General features: G+C 51.0%; 1 protein-coding gene and 2 pseudogenes across 1 annotated transcript; all 3 read left to right on the forward strand.

The window, feature by feature from the left end:
• LOC147526458 (axonemal central pair apparatus protein HYDIN-like) overlaps window positions 1-9,617 on the forward strand; it is a 31,649-nt pseudogene extending 22,032 nt beyond the window's left edge.
• LOC104380307 (eukaryotic translation initiation factor 2D-like) overlaps window positions 1-25,336 on the forward strand; it is a 777,252-nt pseudogene that overhangs the window by 337,472 nt on the left and 414,444 nt on the right.
• Window positions 12,253-14,277, forward strand: LOC147526459 (forkhead box protein J1-A-like). Its single transcript, XM_086629162.1, is given in 2 exon segments — window positions 12,253-12,741; window positions 13,480-14,277. Coding segments are annotated over 2 exon segments (1,287 nt in total).

A 25,336-nucleotide genomic window follows, 5' to 3' on the forward strand; every position in this document is an offset into this window, starting at 1 on the left:
CTCGACCTGCTGGCCACGCTCCTCTTGATGCAGCCCAGGACGCGATTGGCCTTCTGGGCTGCAAGAGCACATTGCCGGCTCATATTGAGCTTCTCGTCCACCAGTACTCCCAAGTCCTTCTCCTCAGGGCTGCTCTCGATCCATTCTCCGCCCAGTCTGTATTTGTGCCTGGGATTGCCACGACCCAAATGTAGGACCTTGCACTTGGCCTGGTTGAACTTCATGAGGTTGGCACGGGCCCACCTCTCCAGCCTGTCGAGGTCCCTCTGGATGGCATCCCTCCCTTCCAGCGTGTCGACGGCACCACACAGCTTGGTGTCATCGGTGAACTTGCTGAGGGTGCACTCCATGCCACTGTCCACGTCACCGACAAAAATGTTGAAGAGGGCCGGGCCCAACACGGATCCCTGAGGGACGCCACTCGTGACCGGTCTCCACTTGGACATCGAGCCATTGACCACTACTCTCTGAGTGCGGCCATTGAGCCAATTCCTTATCCACCGAGTGGTCCATCCATCTAACCCATGCCTCTCTAGTTTAGAGAGAAGAATGTTGTGCGGGACAGTGTCAAAAGCTTTGCACAAGTCCAGGTAGATGATATCCGTTGGTCGACCCTTGTCCACTGATGCTGTCACCCCATCATAAAAGGCCACCAAGTTGGTCAGGCACGATCTGCCTTTGGTGAAGCCATGTTGGCTGTCACCCACCGCCTCCTTGCTCTCCATGTGCCTTAGCATGGTTCCCAGGAGAATCTGCTCCATGACCTTGCCAGGCACAGAGGTGAGGCTGACCGGCCTGTAGTTGCCCGGGTCCTCCTTGTTCCCCTTTTTAAAAATGGGGGTTATGTTCCCTCTCTTCCAGTCATCGGGGACCTCGCCAGACCGCCACGACTTCTCAAATACAATGGCCAGTGGCTTGGCAACTTCATCCGCCAGTTCCTTCAGGACCCGCGGATGGATCTCATCAGGTCCCACGGACTTGTGCACCTTCAAGTTCCTCAGATGTTCCCGAACCTGCTCTTCAAGTACAGTGGGCGGTGGTTCATCCTCACAGTCCCTGCTAGTTCTTTCCACAGCTTGGGTGGTAAGACAAGAGGCTTTATCAGTGAAGACTGAGGCAAAAAATTCATTGAGTACCTCAGCCTTCTCTATGTCCCGGGTAACCAGAGTACCAGTATCCTTCCGGAGGGGGCCTACATTCTCCTTGGACTTCCTTTTGTCCCCTACATACCTATAGAAGCATTTCTTATTGCTTTTTATATCCCTTGCCAAATTCAATTCCTTCAGGGCTTTAGCCTTCCTCACCTGATCCCTGGTCACTTGTACAGCTTCTCTGTATTCCTCCCAGGCTATCTGTCTCCGCTTCCACCCTCTATAGGCTATCCTCTTCATTTTCAGTTGGTCCAGGAGCTCCTTGCTCATCCACGTGGGCTTCCTGGTCTTTTTGCCCGACTTGTTCTTCATCGGGATGCACCTCTGCTGAGCTTGGAGGAGGTGCTCCTTGAATGTGGACCAACTTTCCTGGGCCCCTTGTCCCTCCAGGGCCGCCTCCCATGGCACTTTGCCCATCAGGTCCTTGAAGAGGCCGAAGTCTGCCTTCTTGAAGTCTAGGGCACAGAGCTTGCTGAATAGTTTCCTTGCTGCCCCATGGATCTTGAACTCCACTGTGTCGTGGTCACTGCAGCCAAGGCTGTCCTTAAGTTTCACATCGCCCACCAGTCCCTCCCTGTTGGTGAGCACAAGGTCAATGAGTGAGTTGGTGAGTCCTTATTGTCCTGGTTTTGGTACGTCTCGCTTGCAGCTGCCTTCCTGGATTTGTCACAGGAAACGTAACACAGCCAGGCATGGGGTTCTCAGCGTGTTCCTTGGGCAGGAGTGAGCAAAGCCGGGCTGGCATGAGGGTGCAAAATGCCCTCGAGGTCTCTGCCAGGACTGAGTGCTGGGCACACCCAGCTTCTTCGTGCAAGCTTGCACGTAGGGGGTGCAGATGGAGCCCACGTCTCATCTGGATCCACACTCAGATGATGGCATGGACATGCCTGATGTAGTGAAAGGTGTCCCTGCCTGTGAAAGAATGGCTAACTGAGAGAGGTCACGTAGACATTGGCCAGCTAGCTGAACAAGATCTTGCGAAACAAAGTACTCAGCTAGTTTAATTGCTGATGTGGTAAGAACGTCCTGTCTTCGACTAAAATATTACTAGACCACGAGATGCCTGCGGACAGACAGGATGCTTGTGGACAGACAAGGCACAATAAAAGGGAGGAAGAAGGTAACCACAGATAGGAGCCAGGGGAGAGATTGATTTTAAATATATCAACCAATCATGAGCTTTCCTTTTGCAATATGCATGAGCTAATTAAAGTGATTATAAAAATGGTATTGTTTGGCAATAAAGACGAAGCCTGCTGATCACTCATATTGAGCGTCCTGGTCTTCCCTCCGTCGCTACACCTGCCTATGGCAGGAGGGTTGGAACTAGATGGTCTTTGAGGTCTCTTCCAACCCAAACCATTCCATGATTCTGTACCCCTACTTGATTTGCACTCAGATCCCATCTCAGCTGCTCCTGGCTTGATGAGATGGTGGAGCCTGCAGCAAAGTGGTCTCACCCAGACCAGCCAGCTGCTCCCTGCAGCCCATGGTGCTTGTTTTCCAGCTGCTGCCATCCAGTGCTGCAGAGCTGAACAGTACTGTGGAGTTGGACAGTCCTGCGAAGACGCATAGCCCAGAGGGGATCAAGGAGTGGACTCAGGTCTTGGAGACATCGCTTCTCACCTTGGGAGTGGAGCAGGTAAGTGGGAATTGGTTTTGCTTCTGCCTTTCCAGTGTGGCAAGCAGTTACGTAGCCCCCACTCCCACTGGTGGCCCTCGGTGCTGCTCGCAGTGGCCTCACACCCCTCTGAGCACATCGCACAGCACTGCTGAACCAGCTGGTTGTTGTTGAGGCCACGCAGGACCTCGTAGGGCTGACCAAGGACGTTACCTGTGCAGCACTTAGGAGACCGTTATTCATCTCGTTATTAATCAAATGGAAATTTCTGGGAGTGGGTTTTGCTGCAGCATCTGGAGAGAGAGCAGCGTGCAAACCACAGAGAGAGCAGCGTGCAAACCAGGGAGAGAGCGAAAAGCGTCGGGAATCGGATGAGCTGGGCTGGAGCCCTTCCCCCGGCTCCGAGGGCTCTCCCCTCCGAGTCTTGGCTTTTTCTAAAGGCTGTAAAAGGTGGTTTTAAAGGCAAGTTCTGCAGCGGGGAGAATTTCTTGCTGCCAGGAGACCTCCCAAAATACTTTAGTGTAGTGCATTAATTAACGCATTAATTAGTGAGTATGGACGAAGACTTTGTCCGTGGTTCCTCTACTGGAAAGTGTACTGGATGCAGGAGGAGATTAGGATGATTTTGCCTGTGTTTGAGGAAGAGGCCTCTCGGGCTGTTTCTGTCCTTGGCTCCAAGCCATGACTCTTCTTCTGCATCGACTTTGACACTCGACATCTTGGTCCTTCCTCCTCTACCTCCAGGTTTTCGATATCCTGCCGCTCTACGGTGTGCTGCAGCCGGGCGAGAGCCAGCGGGTTGTTTTCACCTTCTTCGGCCACACAAACGTCGTCACCTGCGGCATTGCGCTGTGCAGGGTGGAGGGAGGCCCGACCTACGAGGTCGTGCTGAGCGGGGAGGCTTCGCTCATCAACTACCTCCTTGACACCACAGAGATCAACTGTGGGCTGTAGGTACCGTGCGCTTCTCTTGGCAGAAGTCCTTGAAACCATCACCGGTGGGTTGCTGCCCACCTGGGTTTGGAGCTATCTCCCCTGCCCAGCCGTTTTGTCAGCTGTATGGCTTGGAAGCACGACCTTTGAGTGATATGTCCTACGTCCAAGATGGTCTTCGATGATCATCTCCGTCCTCCCCAATGTTGGGAATTCCTCCTCTTCAAGGAATGGTCCCAGTGGTGATCTCTAGAGGGACATGCCCCAAGACATCCATCCACTGATCTGCTTCTAAAGCCTGACGTCCAAGGAGACGCTCTCTTTTAATGGTCTTAACGAAATAAAGCAGGAACGGAGTTAACTTGGACTTGCAGCCACTGTAGCTGGAGAGAATGTCCCAGAATAATCCCTGCTTTACTACTTTGGAGTTAAAACCCCTACAGATGTTTCCAGCTGTTGGGCTGTCTGTCTCCCCTTTTGCTGTCACTGCAAGCACTTGTACGCAGGTGCCTTTTCTTCTGCAGTGTCTTGATGCCTCCTTGTTTGTATCAGCTGGCTGTGAGATGACCTCTTAAAGCCCAGAGGGCTTTTATGTCCTCTTTGATTTCTTTATTACTGATCTTTAGGGGGTTGGTGTTGCCCCTCTGCATGCTGCCATAAATATCTGTTCCCAGCCTGGAGAAGAGAAGGCTCCAGGGTGATCTTCTAGCAGTCTTCCAGTACCCGAAGGGGCTACAGGAAAGCCGGAGAGGGGCTTTTGACAGGGACATGTAGTGACAGGACAAGGGACAATGGCTTTGAACTGAAAGAGGGGAGATTTTGATGAGATCTAAGGAAGAAATTCTCTGAGAGTGGTGAGGCACTGGAACAGGTTGCCCAGAGAAGCTGTGGCTGCCCCTTCCCTGAAAGTGTTCCAGGCCAGGTTGGATGAGGCTTTGGGCAACCTGGTGTAGTGGAAGGTGTCCCTGCCCATGGCAGGGGGGTTGGAACTAGGTGGTCTTGAAGGTCCCCCCTTCCAACCCAAACCATTCCCTGATTCTATGGAGGGCTAAGAGGTACCCTGTGGCTGTGGGTTCCCCGGGAGAGCCAAGTACCCATAGCTCCTCTGCAGTCCCTGCTCCTGTCCTCCGGTGCGTTCGTTCACTCTCATCCCAATGAAAGTAGGAGATTCCCGGCATCAAGCCCGTGTCTTCACCTCCCCCCTCCTCTGTCCTCTCTTCAGCTCTTTAACAAAGTCACCGAAGCAGAGGTCACCCTGGGAACAGTGGGAAGCTGGGATTCACCTACGCGGTGCTGAGCTCCAGAGCAGCTGCTGCAGGCAGCCCTCTGCCCAGCGTGCCCCTGGTTGTGGCCAGCATGGTGAGTACAGAGGTGGCACCTCCTTAACCCTGGCACTTGGTCAGGATGCCCAGGAGAGGGTTAAAGAGAGGAAGAGAGAGGAGGGGGTGGAACAGAAAACCAAACACCCCAAAAGCAGCCAGGAGAGACAGGGCTGTGAGGAATTGCTGCTGGGGGGCAGAGATGGTCAAGCAAACGTGGTTCTACCAGACTCTCCTCGTGGTCTGTGCCGGCAGTGGCTCTGCTGGTGTTCAGCCAGCGGCGGCGGGCGGCACAAGGGCTGCAGCAGCTGTCTGCTCCCCAGCTGCCGGGCGTGCTGGTTGTGCCGGCACCAGAGCCCGACAGCGCAGGGCTCTCCTGAGGGTCACCTTACCAGGTTGTGTGATCCGATGGGATTTACTGCTTGTCCCTGTCCGTAACAAACCCTGCCTGTCCCCTGCCACCGCTAACCAGCTGAGGCTTAAATGCTCTCTGCCTCGGGCATGAAGCCCCTTTGCCAGAAATTGTAAGAGCCCCCATGCCGCTCCCTCGCTCCTCCAGCCTCGCTGCTCTGCAGCAGCTTTGTGGGGCAGCGAGGGGGGCCGGGGGGAGCGGGTCTGCGACAGCGAGGAGAGGAGACGGCAGCATCCCACTGTCCCGGCTTCTCAGTCCTGCGTGGATGTCGTCAAGCCGGAGCAGCGTTCCCGCCTTTGTCTCTTTTTGCCATGGGAAGAGGAAGCCAAGTGGCTTTCACCTTTCTTCACGCGTGGCTCCTGCCAGGGCTGACACGCTGATGCCCTCTTCCCGCGAGCTTCCGAAGGCACGGCTCTGCCTGGACCCACGCCGCTGTTGCTGTAACGGCACCGACGAGGGCTGCCAGGGCCAGTGACGCTTGGCAGGGCTCGCTTTCACTGCAGCTGTGTTTCGAGTTGGAGTAAGGGCTCAGGGGAGCCGGGGGCAGGATCTGTCCCGCTCAGCAGCTTCTCCCTGCAGCGGGGAGGGGAGCGGGGAGCTGGGGGTCCAGCCCAGCGTGCGGAGGGCGAGCTGAGAAGAGCTGCGGCTCCGTCCTGGCACCCAGCGCCGTGTTGCTGCCTGCTTGTATTTGCTCTTGGCCTGGCTGGCGTGAGCCCAGCGTAGGGCTCGGACAGCCCCGCGGGGCACCTCCTCTCCGGGCTTCCTTCCCAGCAACACCTTCTGCCCTGGGTCTTGTCCTCATCTGTGCTTCAGCATTTCCAAACACGTATTTTTGCAGGTTAACATGAGTCTGTGTGCACACCCTCGGTGTAACCACACAGGCAGGAGATGTTTGGTTGGGCTTATGAATCATCTCTCTTCTCTCGCGCTCTGCAGGGTTACATTGCACCTGGCAAGGAGCAAGTTCTGAAGGTCTATTACCTGCCAGGGGTGCCTGGAGTCTTCTGCAAGACTTTCCAAATGCAAGTGGCTCACCTAGAACCAGAAGAAATCTCTCTGAAAGGAGAGAGGATCTTTCCCCGGGATCCGCTTGGACCTGCCCAAGAACATCAAAGGTGAGCAGTGAGCACTGCCCGTCTGCTCCCCAGGAAGGTCCCCTGGTTTTTGCTCACCGTGTCATATGCCCACAGGGCAACTCACAGCCACCGCCACCAAGCCTGGAGGTTTCAGGGCTGTCAGACCAACGCTCAACCTGGCTGCTTCCTGAGTCCCCAGCAGATGATCCCATGTGGGCTTCGCCCAGGACCCATCCTGTAGAGCTTGCCAGAGTAACTGTTGGAGCCCAGGAAAGATGATGGCTGGACAGAAAAGCTTGGAAAAGCTGTAATGCAGGCTGGCAGGGATTTTGGCAGGGTTGGATCTGCATCACGTTGCAGGGGATGAGATGCTCCTATGTGGGGAGGAAGGTGGATGGGAGTGAACATCAGGATTCAGAGAGGAGCAGCAGCGTCCACTTCCCATAGATTGCTCAAGGGGTTGGTTTCTGGGAGAGGTCAATGTCAGGGGAGTGGGACTTCCCAGCTGAAGTGGGGTTGGCGCTTCGATTTGTGGATGTTTTCTTCCTTCAGGAAATGAAAAGTACAAGAAGATCCTCAAAAAGGCAAAAGAAAAGATGGAAAAAGACAAGCAGAGAGACAAAGCAGTTGTTCTGGGGGAGCCTCCAGCCCTGGAGCCACCCGCGGACGACTTAGGCACCATGGTGAGAATGGCTGCTGCCCTGTTTGGCATGTGCCACTGTCCCCCTGTGCCACTTGTCCTGGTGCCTTGCCACCACTTGGGACCTCCCTGCCCACATCTGGCCACAATCGTGCATCAACTCAGCATTGCCCAGGGAGCTGCCCACCTCCGGTAGTTCTCCCTCCCATAGATCCACGAGCTTCCTGACTTCCCAGGAAGAGATCCTGAAGACCATGTCCTCTTTGATTTCTTTATTACTGATCTTTAGGGGGTTGGTGTTGGCCCTCTGCATGCTGCTGTAAATATCTGTTCCTAGCCTGGAGAAGAGAAGGCTCCGGGTTGATCTTCTAGCAGTCTTCCAGTACCCGAAGGGGCTACAGGAAAGCCGGAGAGGGGCTTTTGACAAGGGTGTGTAGTGACAGGACAAGGGACAATGGCTTTAAACTGAAAGAGGGGAGATTGCGATGAGATCTAAGGAAGAAATTCTTCCCTCTGAGAGTGGTGAGGCACTGGAACAGGTTGCCCAGAGAAGCTGTGGCTGCCCCATCCCTGGAAGTGTTCCAGGCCAGGTTGGATGGGTCTTTGGGCAACCTGGTGTAGTGGAAGGTGTCCCTGCCCATGGCAGGGGGACTGGAACTGGATGATCTTTAAGGTCCCTTCCAACCTAAACCATTCTGTGATTCTATGATTCTGTGTCATGTGGGACAGTATCAAATGCTTTGGACAAGTCCAGGTAGACGATGTCAGTTGCTCTTCCCCGATCCGTCAATGCTGTAACCTCATCATAGAAGGCACCAAATTAGTCAGGCAGGATTTGCCCTTAGTGAAGCCATGTTGGCTGTCACCAGTCACCTCCTTATTTTCCATGTGCCTTAGCATAGTCGCCAGGAGGATCTGCTCCATGATCTTGCCAGGCACAGAGATGAGACTGACTGGCCTGTAGTTCCCTGGGTCTTCTTTTTTTTTTCCTTTTTAGAGGTGGGGGCTATGTTTCCCTTTTTCCAGTCAGTGGGAACTTCACCAGACTGCCATGACTTCTGAAATATGATGGATTGTGGCTTAGCAACTTCCTCCGCCAGTTCCCTCAGGACCCGCGGATGCACCTCATCAGGTCCCATGGACTTGTCCACCTTCAGGTTCTTTAGATGGTCTCAAACCTGATCTTCTCCTACAGTGGGTGGTTCTTCATTCTCCCAGTCCCTGCCTTTGCCTTCCGTGACTTGGGCTGTGCAGCTGGAGCTGGTGCCAGTGAAGACTGAGGCAAAGAATGATGACATAGGCAAATGACTGAGCTGCCTGTCATATGGTTTGTGTTAACAAACTATACTACATAAAATAGTGAAATCAGGAGCTAAAGCTGAATTTCACTTTGATTTGGTTGTACATTTTTCAATTTAAAAAGTTCTTTTATAGATTTCTTTCTACAGGCATCTGCGAAGATTGTTTCCCGCATAATGGGAATATAATTAGGTCAGGATGCCATAGGGTTAAAGAGAGGGAAAGAATGCCAAAATCCAACAACTCCTGATGTACAGCATTGTGGAGACGTAAAATTCATCAGGTGTTGCGTCTGCATTGAGAAATATTGAACTAAAATGCAGAAATCAGAAGAACAAAATATCTGCAATCTAATTTAAAAAAAACAAAACAGATACAAGTCATTACAATATGCAGAGAAAAGTCAGCAAAAAAGGTTGAATTAGATCACTTTTATTTGATATTCATACCTAGATCACTCTGAGCTTTTAGCTTTTCTGTCTTTTGTTAAATCACTGAAATATTTTTTGTTTCCTGTCTAAAATGGCCACAGCACTGCCTCTACCAGAACCAATGCAGGAATTAGTCTGAAGTCCTGCCAAGCTACTAAGGTGTCCTACTGTTGTAAATTTTCATGTCTGTGCTTTCAGGGAGGGTTCGTCGGGGAGAAGGACGGAGCCTGTAACGAGCACCCCCGCATCCACTGCCCCGAGCTCTACGTCTTGAAGGCGGGGGGGGGGGGGGGGGCAGGTATCGGGAGTTCTTCCCTCAGTACTAGGTGAGCCCCCCACCTTTGCCCCCTGTGTGGGAGGGGGTCCCTGGCAGGAGAGCAAGGGCTGGGAATGGGGGGGGGAAACACCCTCTTCCCTTCCCAAACTGTGCCCGCAGGGGGCGAGGAGGGGTTTGGCTCTGAGCATCCTCCATGAGGATGGTACCTCGAGGGGCAGGGGACCATGCTATAGGGTCCTGGAGTTGCTGGCTTTGCCCATGGGTGAGTGGGGGCCGGGGGCTGCACTGCGGGTGCTGATGGGGCCGTGGGTGCCCAGACACACTGCGAGCCCCAGGCCTGTTGTCCCATGCCCCACAAGGACTTCAAGGAGGACCCACGCAAGTTCTGCCTGAAGAGCCACACCTGGGCGGGCGAGCGCAGCAAGAGAGAGCTCTACAGCCACCTCCAGGACTTCTGACGGCTCCGGGGGACCCCTGCAGCACCCCCATCCCCGCTCTCGAGGCTACCATCAGGCAACATCTCCCAGCCCAAAATCTGGCTGCCCCCAGCCCTCCTCCGCTGGGTGCCCTGCATGCCATCGCTGACCTCGGCAGCAGGGTGGGGGGGCAATGGTTGTGGGTTTACCCCCAAGGCTTTAGTGTTTTGACCCCAAATGGTGGCTGGGGGCTGTAGTGAGGGGGGGGGGTGGGGGGGACAGGGTGGGAGAAGGGGAGGGTATGCCTGGGACCCCTTCACTGCCAGGTTCAACCTTCTTCTGCAGTGGAGAGGTGGGGAGGGCAGAACTGTGGTGGGTGCCAGCTGCTACCCGCAGTTCTCTCCCCTGCTGGGACTGGAGCGCAGGGGGTGTGGGGCAGCCCCCCAGGCCACTGCTCCAGCCCCTTCCCTTTGCCCCCTGGGCCAGGGGAGGTTGTGCCAGCCCTGGGAAAGCCACTGGCCTGCAGCACTTCCCCAGCTGAGCCCTGGGGAGCCATCTTGCTGGGCAGACCCTCTATAGGGCTGCGAGCCTGGGGGGCGCCAGCAGGGCTGCGAGCCCCCAGTGGGGCTTAATGGCAGAACTGTTGCAGCAAAGCACTTAAACCTCCTTTGCAGCTGGCAGGTGCTACAGGACTCCAGCCCTGGTCCTTCTCTGCTGGCAGGGGCAGAGAGGGGGCAGGTGCCTGGGGGTGGGCACCCTGTGGGTGCCCCTTGTGGTAATAGTCACCAACTGCCTGGGTTTGTTGGGGGTTTTGTTGTCATTTGTCATTTGGTCGTGGTTGTTGTTGTTGGGTCTTTTGCCCCCCATCTTACTTGAAGTAGTTTGTTATCTTCCTCCGAGCCAGCTGTGGTTAACTTCAGGGGGCAGGAGGGGCTTCACCCCCACCCTGGACCCCTCGCCCTGGGCAGGGGTTGGGCTGTGGCACCCCTGGGTGTGCTGTGGTGTGGGGCTGAGCACTTGCCTGCAGCCCTGTGAAAGTGCTGTGAGCTGGGCAGGGTGGGAAGCGGTTCCTGGGTGGGAGCTGCCGCTATCGGGCTGTACCTGGTGTCTTGTTTGGTTTGTGTTTCTACGTTCCTGGTGAATAAGCCCTTCAGGAGGGAGAACAAACCTGTGTCCCTCGTCTGTGACTGTGCAGCCAAGGGGCTGTGTGGGGTGGGTGCCCTCTGATCTCCACCTGCGCCTGGGGTAGCACTGGATCTGGCTGGGCTGAGGGGTGTGGGGGCTTGGGGAGAGGGAGAGCTGCTTACAGGGGAGAGGCTTGGGTGATGGTGTCAGTGTGGGCCTGGGGGCTTGCCCGGGGGAGGGGGGTTGGGCGGGGGCAAATGGTGACCTGTTTAAGGCTGTCCCTGTGCAGCGGGATGGCAGCAGGATGGCCCCAGCTGGGCCAGGGGCTGGCATGGACCCTGAGCAGGCAGCATGGTGGGGAGGGGGACAGCTCTGCCCTACTCCTGCAGGGCCACCCCACAGCCGTGGTGGTGCCGGCAGCTCCTGGGGGTACATGGGGCCACCGGGGCTCACGGCTGGGACCCGCGGGGTCATACTCAGGGCAGGAAGAGGTACGGGGCTGGAGGGGTGCCCCAGGGTGATCCTGTGCCCCCAGGCCCTGGGACAATCCTGCTGGGCTGGATTTGGCCCCGGCTGTGGGGGCCGGTGGGGTCCCCCAGCATCCCTGGTCCCAGCGCCCCGCCCGTCCCATCCCGTTCCCACGGGCCGAGTCTCAGCCCGACGCGGCCGGGGCGCTCCCGCTCCCCGCGGGTCAATGGCAGGGCCGGGAGCTGCGGGCGGGGCGGAGCTTCGCCGTGGCTCGCGGGAAGCCGTTCGGAGCGGCCCCCGCGCTCCCGCCGCCCCGCGCCCCTTGGGCCCCGCGTCGTTCGAACGGGGCAACTGCCGGTCCGGCCGCCCAGCGCAGCCGGTGCGCGGCCCCTCGGCCCCGGCCCCCCGGAGGGCGCTCTCCGGCCCCACGGAGAAACCGGCCGCCGCATCCCAGCCCGGCAGGAGCTGCAGCCGGAAGCTCCCGGCTCGCTGGGAGGGACGGTGTGCTCGGGGGGGGTCCGCGCCCCCCGCCCCGGGGGGTTAGGGGTGCCGGGGGCAGGAAGAGCAGGAAAGCGAGGACAGGTGGGAGCGGAACCGGGGGGAACTGGGCAGCGCTTCCGGCCAGGTGCTGGAGATGGGGAGACTTTGTGCTGCTCCGGGCGGGGGGGAGAAACCTCCTGGCTCTGTGGGGCGGCAGGGCTCGGTTCGGGCTGGCCGAGGGTGGGTTTTTGGTGTTGCTTTCCATTTCGTTCTTCAGCGGAAGGTTTGCTGGGCAGCGCCAGCCCCCCGGGCTGTGGGTGCCCGCGGGACGTGGGGGTCGGAGGGAATTTCCCCGCGGTTCAGGGCTGCTAAGGCAGCCCAGGGGAGGAGTGGCAGCTCTGGTGCGCAGCAGCCCGGGGACGGGGCTCGCCCGGCGGCCCCGGGAGCAGCCAGCCCCAGCCCCCCCGGGTGCCGGAGAGCGGCTGCGCCTCGGGGAGCCTCAGCCGTTGCTCTCCCTGTAGTTATTGCACGATCTGCCCCGTGCCCTCCCTCCCCTTCCCGTGCACCCCGGGAACACAAGAGCCGCTGACGCGCCAAGGCATGGATGGCTAAGAGGTGGCTGAACTGGCGGCCGCCAAGCGACAGTGGCCGGAAGGTCTTGGCGGGCCCGGACGAGAGCTTCCCCAGCCTCGGCTGGCTGCCGGACTTCTCCATCAAACACACTCTCATGGGCAAGCCCTCCTGCTGCCCCGGTGCCCTGGCCCCCCAGCACTGGCAAGAGACGCCCAGCTTTGCTGCCCCGTGCTCGCCCCTGGCCACCGACCCAGCACGCATGGCTGTGCCTCCCGCTCCCTGCCAGCCCATCTCCACGTCCACCTCGAGGCCGGCTCACCACGCCACGGCCACGCACCCTCAGCTCGCCGGGGACGTGGACTACAAGAGCAACCCATCTGTCAAGCCGCCCTACTCCTACGCCACCCTCATCCGCATGGCGATGGAAGCCAGCATGAAGCCCCAGATCCCCCTCTCCGCCATCTACGAGTGGATCTCCAACAACTTCTGCTACTTCCAACGTGCCGATCCCAGCTGGCAGGTAGGAGATGTGGAGCCCTCTCGCCTTGTCCCCTCTCCCCTCAGGGCTGGGGAGGGCTTCCCACAGCTTTCCTCCCTCCCACGAGGCCAGGTCCTGTGGGGATGCTGGATCCCAAGAGGAGGAGAGCAGCACCCGCAGGATCCAGGAGAAGGGAGAGCTCAGGGCCGCTTGGGGAGCAGAGGGGGTGTGGAGGAGAGATCCCCCTTGCACCCCGTGCTGCAACAAACATACCTGCTCTGTAACTTGCCTGGAGTTATGGAGTTTGTTTCTGCTCATCTCTTCCCCCCCTCCTTCTTCCCCCCTCCTTCTTCCCCCCCCTCCTTCTTCCCCCCCCCTCCTTCTTCCCCCCCCCTCCTTCTTCCCCCCCCCTCCTTCTTCCCCCCCCCTCCTTCTTCCCCCCCCCTCCTTCTTCCCCCCCCCTCCTTCTTCCCCCCCCCTCCTTCTTCCCCCCCCCTCCTTCTTCCCCCCCCTCCTTCTCCCCTCCCCGCCTCTTTCCCCCCTCCCTCTTCCCCCCCCTTTTCTTTCCCCGCCTGTATGCTCATCCCCTATCCCAATTCCTGTATGTGAAGACAGCCTGCCAAGCTCAGGCCACCCATACTCCAGGAGGAGATGCAGATGGCTCCTGTGCAGATGCACAGGCTCCTCTTTTTCTTCCCCACCCCCAGCTCCACAGGCAGGCAGGTGCTGCGCCAGCAGACAAGCGTTCAGCCTTGTTTTTTTTTTCTCTTTTGGGTCTAGAACTCCATCCGGCACCATCTCTCCTTCAACAAGTGCTTCATCAAGGTGCCTTGGGAGAAGGGCGAGCCGGGGAGAGGCGGGTTTTGGAAGCTCGACCCCCAGCACTCCCACCGGCTCAAGAACAGTGCCTTCAAAACGCAGAGGATACCCCAAGTGCAGATCCACCCAGCCTTACCCAAAACACCGCAGCAAGAGGCACGCTGCGTCGCCAGCCCGCCCACTTTGCCTTGCATCTCTGGGAACATCCTCAACGTCAACAGGGAGTTGCCGCAGCTGCTGAAAGAGTTTGGAGAAGTCACTGGTGACCAGAACTGGAATCCAGCAGATGCCAAAGCAGGGCAAAAGCGCAAGCAGCCCTCACCCCAGGGAACAGCCAAGGCCTCTCGGCTTTCTGACTCTGCCTTGCTGACCCAGGAAGAGCAGACCCAGCTGGAATCACTCAAAGGTGACTTTGACTGGAAAGCCGTCTTCAACGCTGACCTGAACGGACACACCTCCGCTTTTGGGGAGCTGGAGCTCACAACTCCAACGAGCCCCATATTGCATGACGTGGACTTGGCAGCACGCGGGCACATTGACTGTGCCCAGGGGCAGGAGCAGCTCCTCACTGAAGCCAGCCAGAACAACCTGGACTTTGACGAGACCCTCATGGCCACTTCTTTCCTGCAGCATTCCTGGGACGAAGGAACCAACGATTACCTCTCCAACTCCGTCAACGTGTAGCAGTTGTGTGAACTCGACACCACCTCTTTGCCAGTGGACGTGAGTGACTGGAGCAGTCTGGCGTCCCTCTTGTAAGAGGCCAGTCGCTTTAGGAGGATGCTCCCCCCATGCTGCTGGGCCTCACAAGGGACAAGATTTTCTACAGACAGAGACATCCCGAGTGACTTTTACCGGCGTCATCGTAACATTATTCACAGAAACACTGGGGGGAGAAAAAAACAACACTACAGGAACTGTTTGATACATTTTTAAAGGACACATCCAAAGTCTCTAGTCCATGAATTTCCTCAAAAGAACAACTAGAACACTACTTATTTTTTTAATTTTAAAGGAAGAAATGTGAAATATTTCCAGAAGAATATGTTACCATTTCTGCGGAAATGGTAACAACATATGTTCTGTCAGGACTGAAAGGGAGCACCTGCTAAACGCTATCTGAGACATGAGACTCCTGGTGGCTTAGGACTGGATAGACTAAGTGCAACTTCCTTGAGAAAGATACCCAACCAAGGACACAAATGACTTGCAAATACCTTAGCTAATGAACTCGAGACGGAAAAAGCCATTTGCAGGACTCCAGAGTGGACCACAGTGAAAGACTTCTGAACTTTTTTGGGAATGACGGGTTGGTGTCATTTATGGATTTATAATTGTGGATTTTTAGTTAAACCTCTATATGAACTATTGAAAAATGGTCAGACACAAATAACTTGGACTGGCAAGGCCAAAAGGGTGTTCCAAGAACTGAAACTGGAACTGATGAGGGCACCAGCTTTGGGTCTGCCTGATGTAACAAAACCTTTCTGACTGTTCTCCTATGAGACAAGGGGTGGCTTTAGGAATTTTGGCTCAAAAACTGGGTCCTTATAATGAGCTGTGGCATACTTCTCTAAGCCATTGGATGGAGTAAGCAAAGGATGGCCAGGATGCCTTCGGGCAGTGGCTGCTGTTACTCTAACCATCCAAGAACCACGAAAATTCACTCTGGGACAAAAGATAATTGTGCACACTTCTCATGCTGTAACCTCTGTTTTAGAACAAAAAGGACGACACTGGCTTTCCCCGCTGAGATTCCTAAAATATTAAGGGGTTCTGGCAGAACAAGATGATACAGAGATTGTTATATCTACTATGACAAATCCTGCTTCCTTTCTAAGCGAAAAACAAGAACTGGAGACTGTTGTGCATGATTGCATGGAGACCATTGAGACTGTGTGTGCGAGCAGACCGGATCTTAAAGAGGAACCTTTAGAGGAAGCGGACCGTACCTGGTACACCGATGGGAGGAGTTTTGTAAGAAATGGAATTGGAATGGCCAGATATGCTGTAAGCACCAAAGATGGAGTGAGAGAAGCAAAATCACTCCCTAAGGGTACATCTGCATGAGCTGAAATAGTTGCCTTGGTAAGGGTGTTAGAGCTCGCCAAGGAATTGCGAGTAACCGTATGGACAGACTCAAAACACACCTTTGGTGTAGTTCACGCCCATGGACCAATCAGGAAGGAACGAGGACTCCTTACCACTCAAGGCAAAGGTATGAAACATGCTGATGTTCATCAATACTTCAGAATCCATGATATTTAGAACTCCCAATCCTGTTCTGAGGGTTGTTGCTGGGGTATTGCCCCATGCTGCTTGTATTGTGTATTGAATGAAAGCTCGAGACCATGGTAGAGTAAAATGTAGAATAATATTTAAAACTAATATTAATATGCCCTGTATACAGTCAAAGGCATTGCATCCCTAAAAGGAAGAAATCAGGCAAAAACACCAAGAGACCTATGTGGATAAACAAAGAACTCCTGGCTAAAATCAAATACAAAAGGATAATACACAAGGCATGGAAGCAGGGACCAGTAACCTGGGATGATTACAGGAAGTTGCTCGTGTACTCAGAGATCAGGTTAGAAAAGCTAAGGCTCTGACAGAGTCAAATCTGGCCAGCGATATTAGAAATAACAGAAAAGGATTTTATAGGTATGTGAGAGAGAAAATGAAAACGAGAGAAAATGTGGTGCCTCTCCGGAAGGATACAGGTGACCTGGTTGCTGAGGACATGGAGAAGACTGAAATATTCAACAACTTTTTTGCCTCAGTCTTCACTGGCAACCACTTGAACCACACCACCCAAATCACAGAGGATTCTGGATGGGTCTGGGAGAGTGAAGAACCACCCAGGGTAGGAGTACATCAGGTCCGGGAACACCTAGAGAACCTGAAGGTGCACAAGTCCATGGGACCTGATGAGATACATGCACGAGTCCTGAAGGAATCAGTGGCTGAGGTTGCAAGGCCACTAGCCATCATATTTGAGAGGTCCTGGCAGTCTGGTGAGGTTCCTACAGATTGGAAAAGGGCGAACATAACCCCCATCTTCAAAAAAGGGGCCAAGGACAACCCGGGAAACTACAGACCAGTCAGCCTTACCTCTGTGCCAGGTAAAATCATGGAACAGATTCTCCTGGTAGCTGTACTAAGGCACATAAAAAATGACCAAGTGGTTGGTGACAGCCAACATGGCTTCACTAGGGGCAAGTCATGCCTGACTAATTTAGTGGCCTTCTACGACAAAGCTACAGCGCTGGTTGACCTGGGTAAAGCAATGGATGTCATTTTCCTGGACTTGTGCAAGGCATTTGACACTGTCCCACATGACATCCTTGTCTCTAAAATGGAGAGACACGGATCTGACAGATGGACCACTCAGTGGATAAAGAACTGGATGGATGGTCGCACTCAAAGAGTTGTGGTCAATGGCGCAATGTCTACATGGAGACCAGTGTCAAGCAGTGTTCCTCAGGGGTCTATTCTGGGTCCAGTGCTGTTCAACATCTTTGTCAGCGACATGGATGACGGCATTGAGTGCACCCTCAGTAAGTTTGCCGATGACACCAAGTTGTGTGATGCTGTGGACGCACTTGAGGGAAGAGATGCCATCCAGAGGGACCTTGATACGCTTGAGAAATGGGCCAGTGCAAACTGCATGAGCTTCAACAAGTCAAAATGCAAGGTCCTTCACCTGGGTTGGGCCAATCCTAGGCACAAATACAAACTGGGCACAGAGTGGGTTGAGAGTAGCCCTGAAGAGAAGGATTTGGGGGTGTTTATAGATGAGAAGCTCAACATGAGCCGGCAGTGCGCTCATGCAGCCCAGGAGGCCAACCGCATCCTGGGATATATCAAGAGAAGCATGGCCAGCAGGTCGAGAGAGGTGATTCTCCCCCTTTACTCTGCTCTTGTGAGACCCCACCTCAAATACTGTGTCCAGTTCTGGTGTCCCCACCATAAGAGAGACACAGATCTGTTGGAGCGTGTTCAGAGGAGGGCCACAAAGATGATCCAGGGGCACCTTTGCTACGAGGACAGGTTGTGGGAGCTGGGATTGTTCAGCCTAGAAAAGAGAAGACTTTGGGGGGACCTAACAGCTGCCTTCCAATACCTGAAGGGAACCTACAGGAAGGCTGGGGAGGGACTTTTTACAAGAGTGTCCACTGATAGGACAAGGGGAAATGGGTTTAAGTTGAAGAAGAACAGATTTAGATTAGATCTTAGGAAGAAATTCTTCAGTACGAGGGTGGTAAGACTTTGGAATAAATTGCGCAGAGAAGTTGTGGATGTCCCCTCTCTGGAGGTGTTCAAGGCCAGGTTGGACGTAGCCTTGAGTAGCCTGATCTAGTTGAGAGGTGTCCCTGCCCATGACAGGGAGGTTGGATTAGATGATCTCTGAGGTCCCTTCCAGCCTATGCCATTCTATGATTCTATGATTCCTCAGAAGATTTCCACCTTTATTATTCACAATTTTTTAATGTAGAAGCACCTGTGGGCATCATGGTACACTTGCTGTTCTCAGGGCTAATATAGGTAATTGATAAAAACAGTCAATTGCATCACTCTACATACACCTGTGTAGCCTGTGACATGCTTTAAGGTCTGAGGTAATGAAAGCTGAAAGTTTGATGTAATTGGTTACTACAGTGGTTGTGACTGTCAAAATGTCTGAGTAGGTAACAATTGTTGGTTACAGCATATTACTCAGCTAACAGTCACAAAAGTGTTCTGTGTGAACTGCTGCTGAGTGATATTTTAGGTAAGTTTTTGAGAAGAATAGCGTATTACATGTTTACTGAAATGCAGATGTGGGATATTTGTTGCGTTTACTTTATCTGTTATCATTGCTTTTTAAAACGATAAAAAAAAAAATCAGTGTTTTGTTTTTTGAGAGTTTTAAAAGATGCTTGGAAATTCTAGACATATATAGAAAGTGCTCTTAATCCGTGAGCATTCATGTACAGTAATTCTGTGGAAATACACTGCTGTCATTCTTGCAGCAGAAATAAAACATGTTTGGAAACAAGACTCCAGTGTTCTTTGCAGCTTGATTTGTGCTCCCACTTGTTTGATATGCACACTGCGCTGAAGGCCAAAGGTCTGTCTCTAATACCCATCTTGGATTAGTTTATAATCGTGGGTACATTTTTGTCATTGATCAGTAAGCATGTGTTTATTACAACTGAGTTTTGTGTACTGCTTCCCCAGTGAGAGTAACACTTCTCTAGTCTTCCTTTACCAGATATTAACTTTATGTCATAAAAGATGTCAGAACAGAATTTTTTTTTCAGACACTGGCTGACTTCCATTGGAGCTAGTTGATGGGTTCATAAAGTTTTGCAAGGGACAGGCTGATGAAGAGATGACATCTTTCACATTTCTTCTTTATTGAGAGTAATGACAGATCAAGTGAATGGTTAGACATTGGAAAAAAGCACATTATCCAGGATGTGCTGTGGTGCAGAGACACCTGGTGACAAAGAATCTCAACTACACTGCACAGTTCACTTCCAAGAGCAACAGGTTAGTTAAATACAGCTCTGCACTGAACTGGCTTGTAAGGTCTACCTTGTAATGCCACACCTACGTTAAACTTCTGCCTCTGCTGCTTTCCGAGGGTGAGATGGAAGACAATAGTAATGCTTAAGAGACTGTCTGGCCTCAATGACTCCACCCAGTCACGTAAGCGACTTTGTCTCAGTCCGAGGGTCATAGGGCACAGCTCTTCCAGAGTACCAGACTTGAGCTATAGAACATACTTTAAATGAGCTTAGTTCTGGCCTGTGGATAAGCCATTGCATTTCGACACAACTGGTCTGTTCAGCGCAAGTATTTGCTATTCATGTAGGTGTGATCAGAGTATTAGAAATGTTGGAATGCAAATCAGATGACTGTCGTTGGAGTGTATAGATCCTTTGCAGGTAGGATACGCAAAATGCTCAGTTTACTAGTCCATTAGATGCCTCTAGTTAAATTTGAAAATGCTTATAAACTTTCATGTTTACGGGTTCTGATCATGGGAAAAATAATTGCCTTTTCAGTATGCATTCATGAAGAGGAAGCATGCAGCTGCAGATTTCCAGTCAGCCTGGTAGGCTTATATAGGGTGTATCTATCAGATTGTACTTACTGTATAAAACCTTCTAAGGAAAAGGCAAGGCTTGAAAATACTTCTCAGGTATTAAATTACTTTTAAAATAAAGGTCTTCATGGGATGCAGGATACCCTAAATTTGAGATTTCAGGTATGGAGAAGTTTCTTATGGTACTTCCTAGGACTATTAAGTAAGAATATGCAGGGGATTGGAGAGGAGAGTGGTTTTCAGATATTGGCAGCAATTGTTTTGGTAATAATTCCCTTCTGTGATGTCTGATCATCTATGTGTGTGTGCAATAATTTGACTGGAAAAGGAGAATGGAGAAGAAACACCTCAAAGAGTGTTGCCGTGGTGAAAATACCTAGTCTTACCCAAATGAAGTAGAACAGCACTTAGATAAAACATAAAAATTACTACAAGAAAAATATACAGAAGTATAACAAACAGTTTTATAACTTTTTTTATGTTTCCTTTAAAGGAAGTTTGCAAATGGGCATACTTTTTAATCACTTTTGTTACTGTTATACTGTTAGAATTTATAGGGTAAGGTACACAGATGAGAATGGGGCAAACCCTTATGGTGAATGTCTGTGAAATGCCAACTTACAGGGATGAGATTGTAGATTTTAGTGTCCTGACATAAGTTTGTTCTTTTACTAGTAGCAATCTGATGCCTTTGTCCTGTTATTGGTGCCTTTAAATATGAAGTAGTCTATATTTATATTCATCATGCTCTTTCTGTTGAATTAATATTTAAAATAAAGTAGTGCTTTTACCTTCTTAGTTAAAAGCTAGATAAAATGTTCCTGATAGGTGCCAGACATTCTATTCTTGTTGTGTGTTGGGCAGAAGAAAAATACAGAGCATAATGGCTGTAAAAAGCAGCAGTATTCCCAGAGAACGTTTTGAATATTACCAAGATGCAACTAGAGTGATTTGGGAAGCTACCATCATTTCTGAAAGTATCACATTCCACAAATAATGGAATGTGATATTGAACTGTATCCTGGGCTGCATCCAAAGAAGCGTGGCCAGCAGGTTGATGGAGGTGATTCTGCCCCTCTACTCTGCTCTCATGAGACCCCACCTGGAATACTGCATTCAGCTCTGGAGTTCCCAACAGAAGAAGGACATGGAGCTGCTGGAGCGAGTCCAGAGGAGGGCCATGAAGATGATCCGAGGGCTGGAGCACCTCTGCTATGAAGACAGGCTGAGAGAGTTGGGGCTGTTCAGCCTAGGGAAGAGAAGGCTCCGGGATGGTCTTGTTGCAGCCTTCCAGTACCTAAAGGGGGCCTAGAGGAAAGCTGGAGAGGGACTTTTTACAAGGATATATGGTGATAAGACAAGGGGAAATGGCTTTAAACTGAAGGACGGTAGATTTAGATTGGATATAAGGAAGAAATTGTTTACATTTAGGGTGATGAGGCACTGGAACAGGTTGCCCAGAGTTGTGGCTGCCCCATCCCTGGAAGTGTTCAAGACCAGGCTGGATGAGGCTTTGAGCAACCTGGTGTAGTGGAGAATGTCTTTGCCCATGGTAAGGGGGTTGGAACTAGATGATCTTTGAGGTCCCTTCCAACCCTAACCATTCTATGAACTTAATGACCAGTAATAATGTAGATTGCAAAATTATAATGGCAATATGTAGTTATTCCACATGCTTGTTGAAAATAAGATAAAAAAAAATCTTGAATTGTACAGGATAGATGTCTATTAGCTCTCTGTACTTTCCCACATCCTAGTATTACCTTGCTACAATCATCACATGAGAATTGTTATTTTAATAAAAACTAAGATAAAACACTAAATCTTCTTTGAGTTTAGGTTTGTGTTGGCTTTTTTTTTGACATCCATTTGCAAGTAGTTTGGCTTAGCTTCAGGTTACTTCTTTTTCAGTACAGAAAAAGACGATTACATTTTAAACCTATACTTGCATGTAGTTCCAAAAATAATTTTATCTTGATTTTCTTTCTGATGGGAAACAATTTTGAGTGAAAATACAGTTGCTTAGTGCAGAGGGCAATTAGCACTTATTACGAAGTTTGAAATAGCTGTGCAAGTTAGTAATTGGAAGTGATGGTGAAGGTTAACTAGTTAGCACTATCTCCGCTGTCTTTGAATGGTGCACTCCACATTCAAAAGGAAAAATAATTGAAGAATTGTTTTTCCAAAGTAGACTGCTTTCTGTAGGGCAGAGTATATATATAACAACATTGTTAACTGATATGGAATTACACAAAGTTCTAAGGCACACACAACCTTTGCCAATATATATAAGTATTGTCTCTGTGCTCTCGTTGGGACGAATTTCACAATGACAGACATTCTGTTCAGTGTCAAGACAGATGTCTTGGGCTTGGATGGTGTTACCTTCACAAATGAATCCTTGTTGTTCTCGCACAATGCATGAATTGACATCAATTGTTTGACATTTGTCTCCATTTTTCCGGGTCCATACTCTATGCTCTAGAGGATAGAGTATAGTTCTGTTGTGATTTAATTTTAATGCAATGATGGGGTGTATCGTGAATACTGAAGCATTGTATATAGTTAGCACATAGGCTGTGGCTGTGCTGGTGGTGAAGTCATAAGCGAAATTTACTAAGTCAAAGTCAATTGCATTGTCCCAAATCACTTTCCTAATTTCAGTGGGTAAGGTGCCTTCTTCACCTTCCCTTGTAATTGAGGCGGTTATTGATTGTAAAAGCTATTGGTTAGTTCCCAAAGCCAATAGGGAAAATCTCCAATTTATTCAAGTCACCGATTGGAGTGACTAGTTTGTTCATCAATACTTCAGAATCCATGATATTTAGAACTCCCAATCCTGTTCTGAGGGTTGTTGCTGGGGTATTGCCCCATGCTGCTTGTATTGTGTATTGAATGAAAGCTCGAGACCATGGTAGAGTAAAATGTAGAATAATATTTAAAACTAATATTAATATGCCCTGTATACAGTCAATGTTTGTGTAGGTGTATCCACTTGTCCACGTGCAGATCATTCAAAGTACCTGTAAAAGAAACAGAAAAACACACGCTCGGTTGCTAATACAACCGGCAAATGTTAGTTAAAATGTTCTGAGCAATGCCAGCAGGTAGTGGTGTGCCTTTGTGGTTACCCACTTCTCTGCTCGCACCAGAGACAACAGGTCTTTGTGGCAATGGGAACCATGTTCACTGAACTCCCATTCTACACAGATAGGGTCTATCAGGTGGATGAGACCGAGTTGTTGAAATAATCTCAGTCCTTTTATCAGGACTTCTAATGCATCTCCACGTTGGTTGGTCCAGTCCCATGATCTGCCTTTTTTGAGCAAATCATACAAGGGACGAGCGACAATGGAAAAACTGGAGATGCGTTTACGCCAGTAACTTAAAGTTCCCAGGGTTTGCTGCAGCTCTTTTTTTGTTGGAAGGATTTTGTCCATGCTCTGTTGTTTCCAGAGTGTCCGGAGGGACAGAAGTAGCTCCTTGAATTCGAGTCACTAATTCTGCGATGTTTGGTACGGCTGCTGCTAGAGGCGCAGTGTTGGCATTTAATTGCCTGTAACCGATGGTGAGCCTCCACTGTCCGTTTGGCTTTTCAAGCAGCCAGACAGGAGAATTGTAGGGGGAGCGAGTGTGAGCAATAATAGCTCTACTTAGAATCCATATCTAGTGCGCATAACACAGTTGATGTCCCACACACTATGGGCATCCCCAAACCTATTCCGGCATTGTGAAACTCGAGTGACTATAGTCACGGGGTGGATTATGTGGGAAAATGACTGAAATTGGAGGGGAATGGGAGAATATTGTTCCCCAGAATTCAGCTAATATTAGAACAGCTCTGAGATGAAGCACAGCTGCTGCTCCCAGGAACAAACAAGGCCTCAATATCCTTGAAATGGGGAGTAGAGTGATACAAAGGTATCATGGCTCATCCCTGTTATCAGGGATAAGAAATAACAAACAAGGTCTACGCAATACCCTTGAAATGGGGAGTAGAGTGGTATGAAGGTATCACGGCTCATCCCTGTTCTCAGGGATGAGAGGCGCCTGGTAAAGATAACCATAAAAATGCCATCAAGGGAAGTGAATCACAACTGCTGCCTCAGCAGTGATGGTGAAATGGTGTCCTTCAGCTACTAAATCACACCTCCACCCGCCTCCGAGCTGCGACCACCCCTCAAACGAGCAATTTACACCAATTCTAATTTGTGAAAACCCCTCACGAGAGAAATTTACACCAATCCTAATAAAAGTTATGTATGACTAGAGTCACTCGAGCTCCACCTAAAAGATATGAAAAAAGTATAAAATGGCAGCAAACAAAGGGGATGTTAGGGAGAAGCCCCCCCCCCGGAACGTGTGGGATCAGTCGATGGGCTGAACCTCTCTTCTCCCCCCCATAGGGATGCCTATTGGGTAAGAACTCTGTGTTCTGTGCACTTACGTAATTACTTACTAGCATCTTGCTAGCTATTTAGTATTATCACTGATCAGTAATTGTTTTATATTACCACTGCAGTATTTCAATTAGAGTTGTTTTTGTAGTCAGTCACTATCAGCGGCTATCCTCGAACCTGTATTCTGTCACAAATAAAATATATATGTATGTTTCCGAAAACTTTTGAATTGTTATAAGGAATTTGGCCCATAGTACTGCTAGTGACGATCCCTAATAAGTGGGCGAACCACCTTCCGATTCACTGAGCTGCCAAGGGAAGGCAGGGGGAGTAGGATCCAAGGGTCTCGCCTGACTTGGGACACTGATCGACTGGTCTTTTGACCTAAGAACGTGACAGTAAAATTGGCGTAGTCGGCAGGATAGCCATGGATAAACTGCTACAAAAACATAAATGTGCCCCTTCCCCAGCTGGGAAGGAGTGGGCTCAAAAGTATTGGAGGGATAAAAAGAAAGTGGTAGAATGCACTGAAAAATGTCAGGCTGAGCAGCAATTTAAAGAGGGTAAAGGAGTTGTTTGTGCAGTGCTTGGAGCCTGTTTGTCTTGTGTACAGCAAGAAGCTAAAGATTTTTCTGCCCCCTCCAAACAAATTGCAGATGTAGAATATACTGCTGTAAAATCAGAAATTGAGACATTGAAATCATCATTAGCTTTTGAGAGGGAGACAAAAGAAAAACTGGAAAACCAAAATGATAAACTTAAGACTGAAAATGATCATCTTCAATCAGAATTGGACCACCTTAAAACTCTGCTTGCTGCAGCACAGCGCAGAGAGAGAGAGGTGCTGGAAAAACAATCCTCTGTTTCGATCAAACGAGTCCGTAAGTCTGTTCAGAACACAGACGCTGAGACTTGGGATAGAGAAATCACAGGGACCCCCGATCCCAACTCTCAGCCACTTCCTTTAAGACCGTTAATTAAGACCGAAACTGCTGTTGATAACAGTGAAGAAATTCACACCACTGTGCAAACAGTCCCCTGGTCCCCTGCTGAATTGGCAAAACTAAAGCAAAAATACTCCAGACATCCCGAGGAGTCAGAAACGGAATACGTGTGGCGAGTCTCCCTTACAGGGGAGTCGGACCCAAGGGTCTCGCCTGACTTGGGAGCTGATAGACTGGTCTTTTGACCTCAAAACGTGACAGTATGAAACATGCTGATGTGATAATACCACTTCTAGAAGCTGTACAACTTCCATCGGCAGTAGCAATTACGCATTGCAGATGCAAGGTAACACGGACAGGGAAATGGGGAACAAATTAGC

This window comes from Tauraco erythrolophus, chromosome Z (assembly GCF_009769465.1).
Source record: "Tauraco erythrolophus isolate bTauEry1 chromosome Z, bTauEry1.pri, whole genome shotgun sequence".
Lineage (NCBI taxonomy): Eukaryota > Metazoa > Chordata > Aves > Musophagiformes > Musophagidae > Tauraco > Tauraco erythrolophus.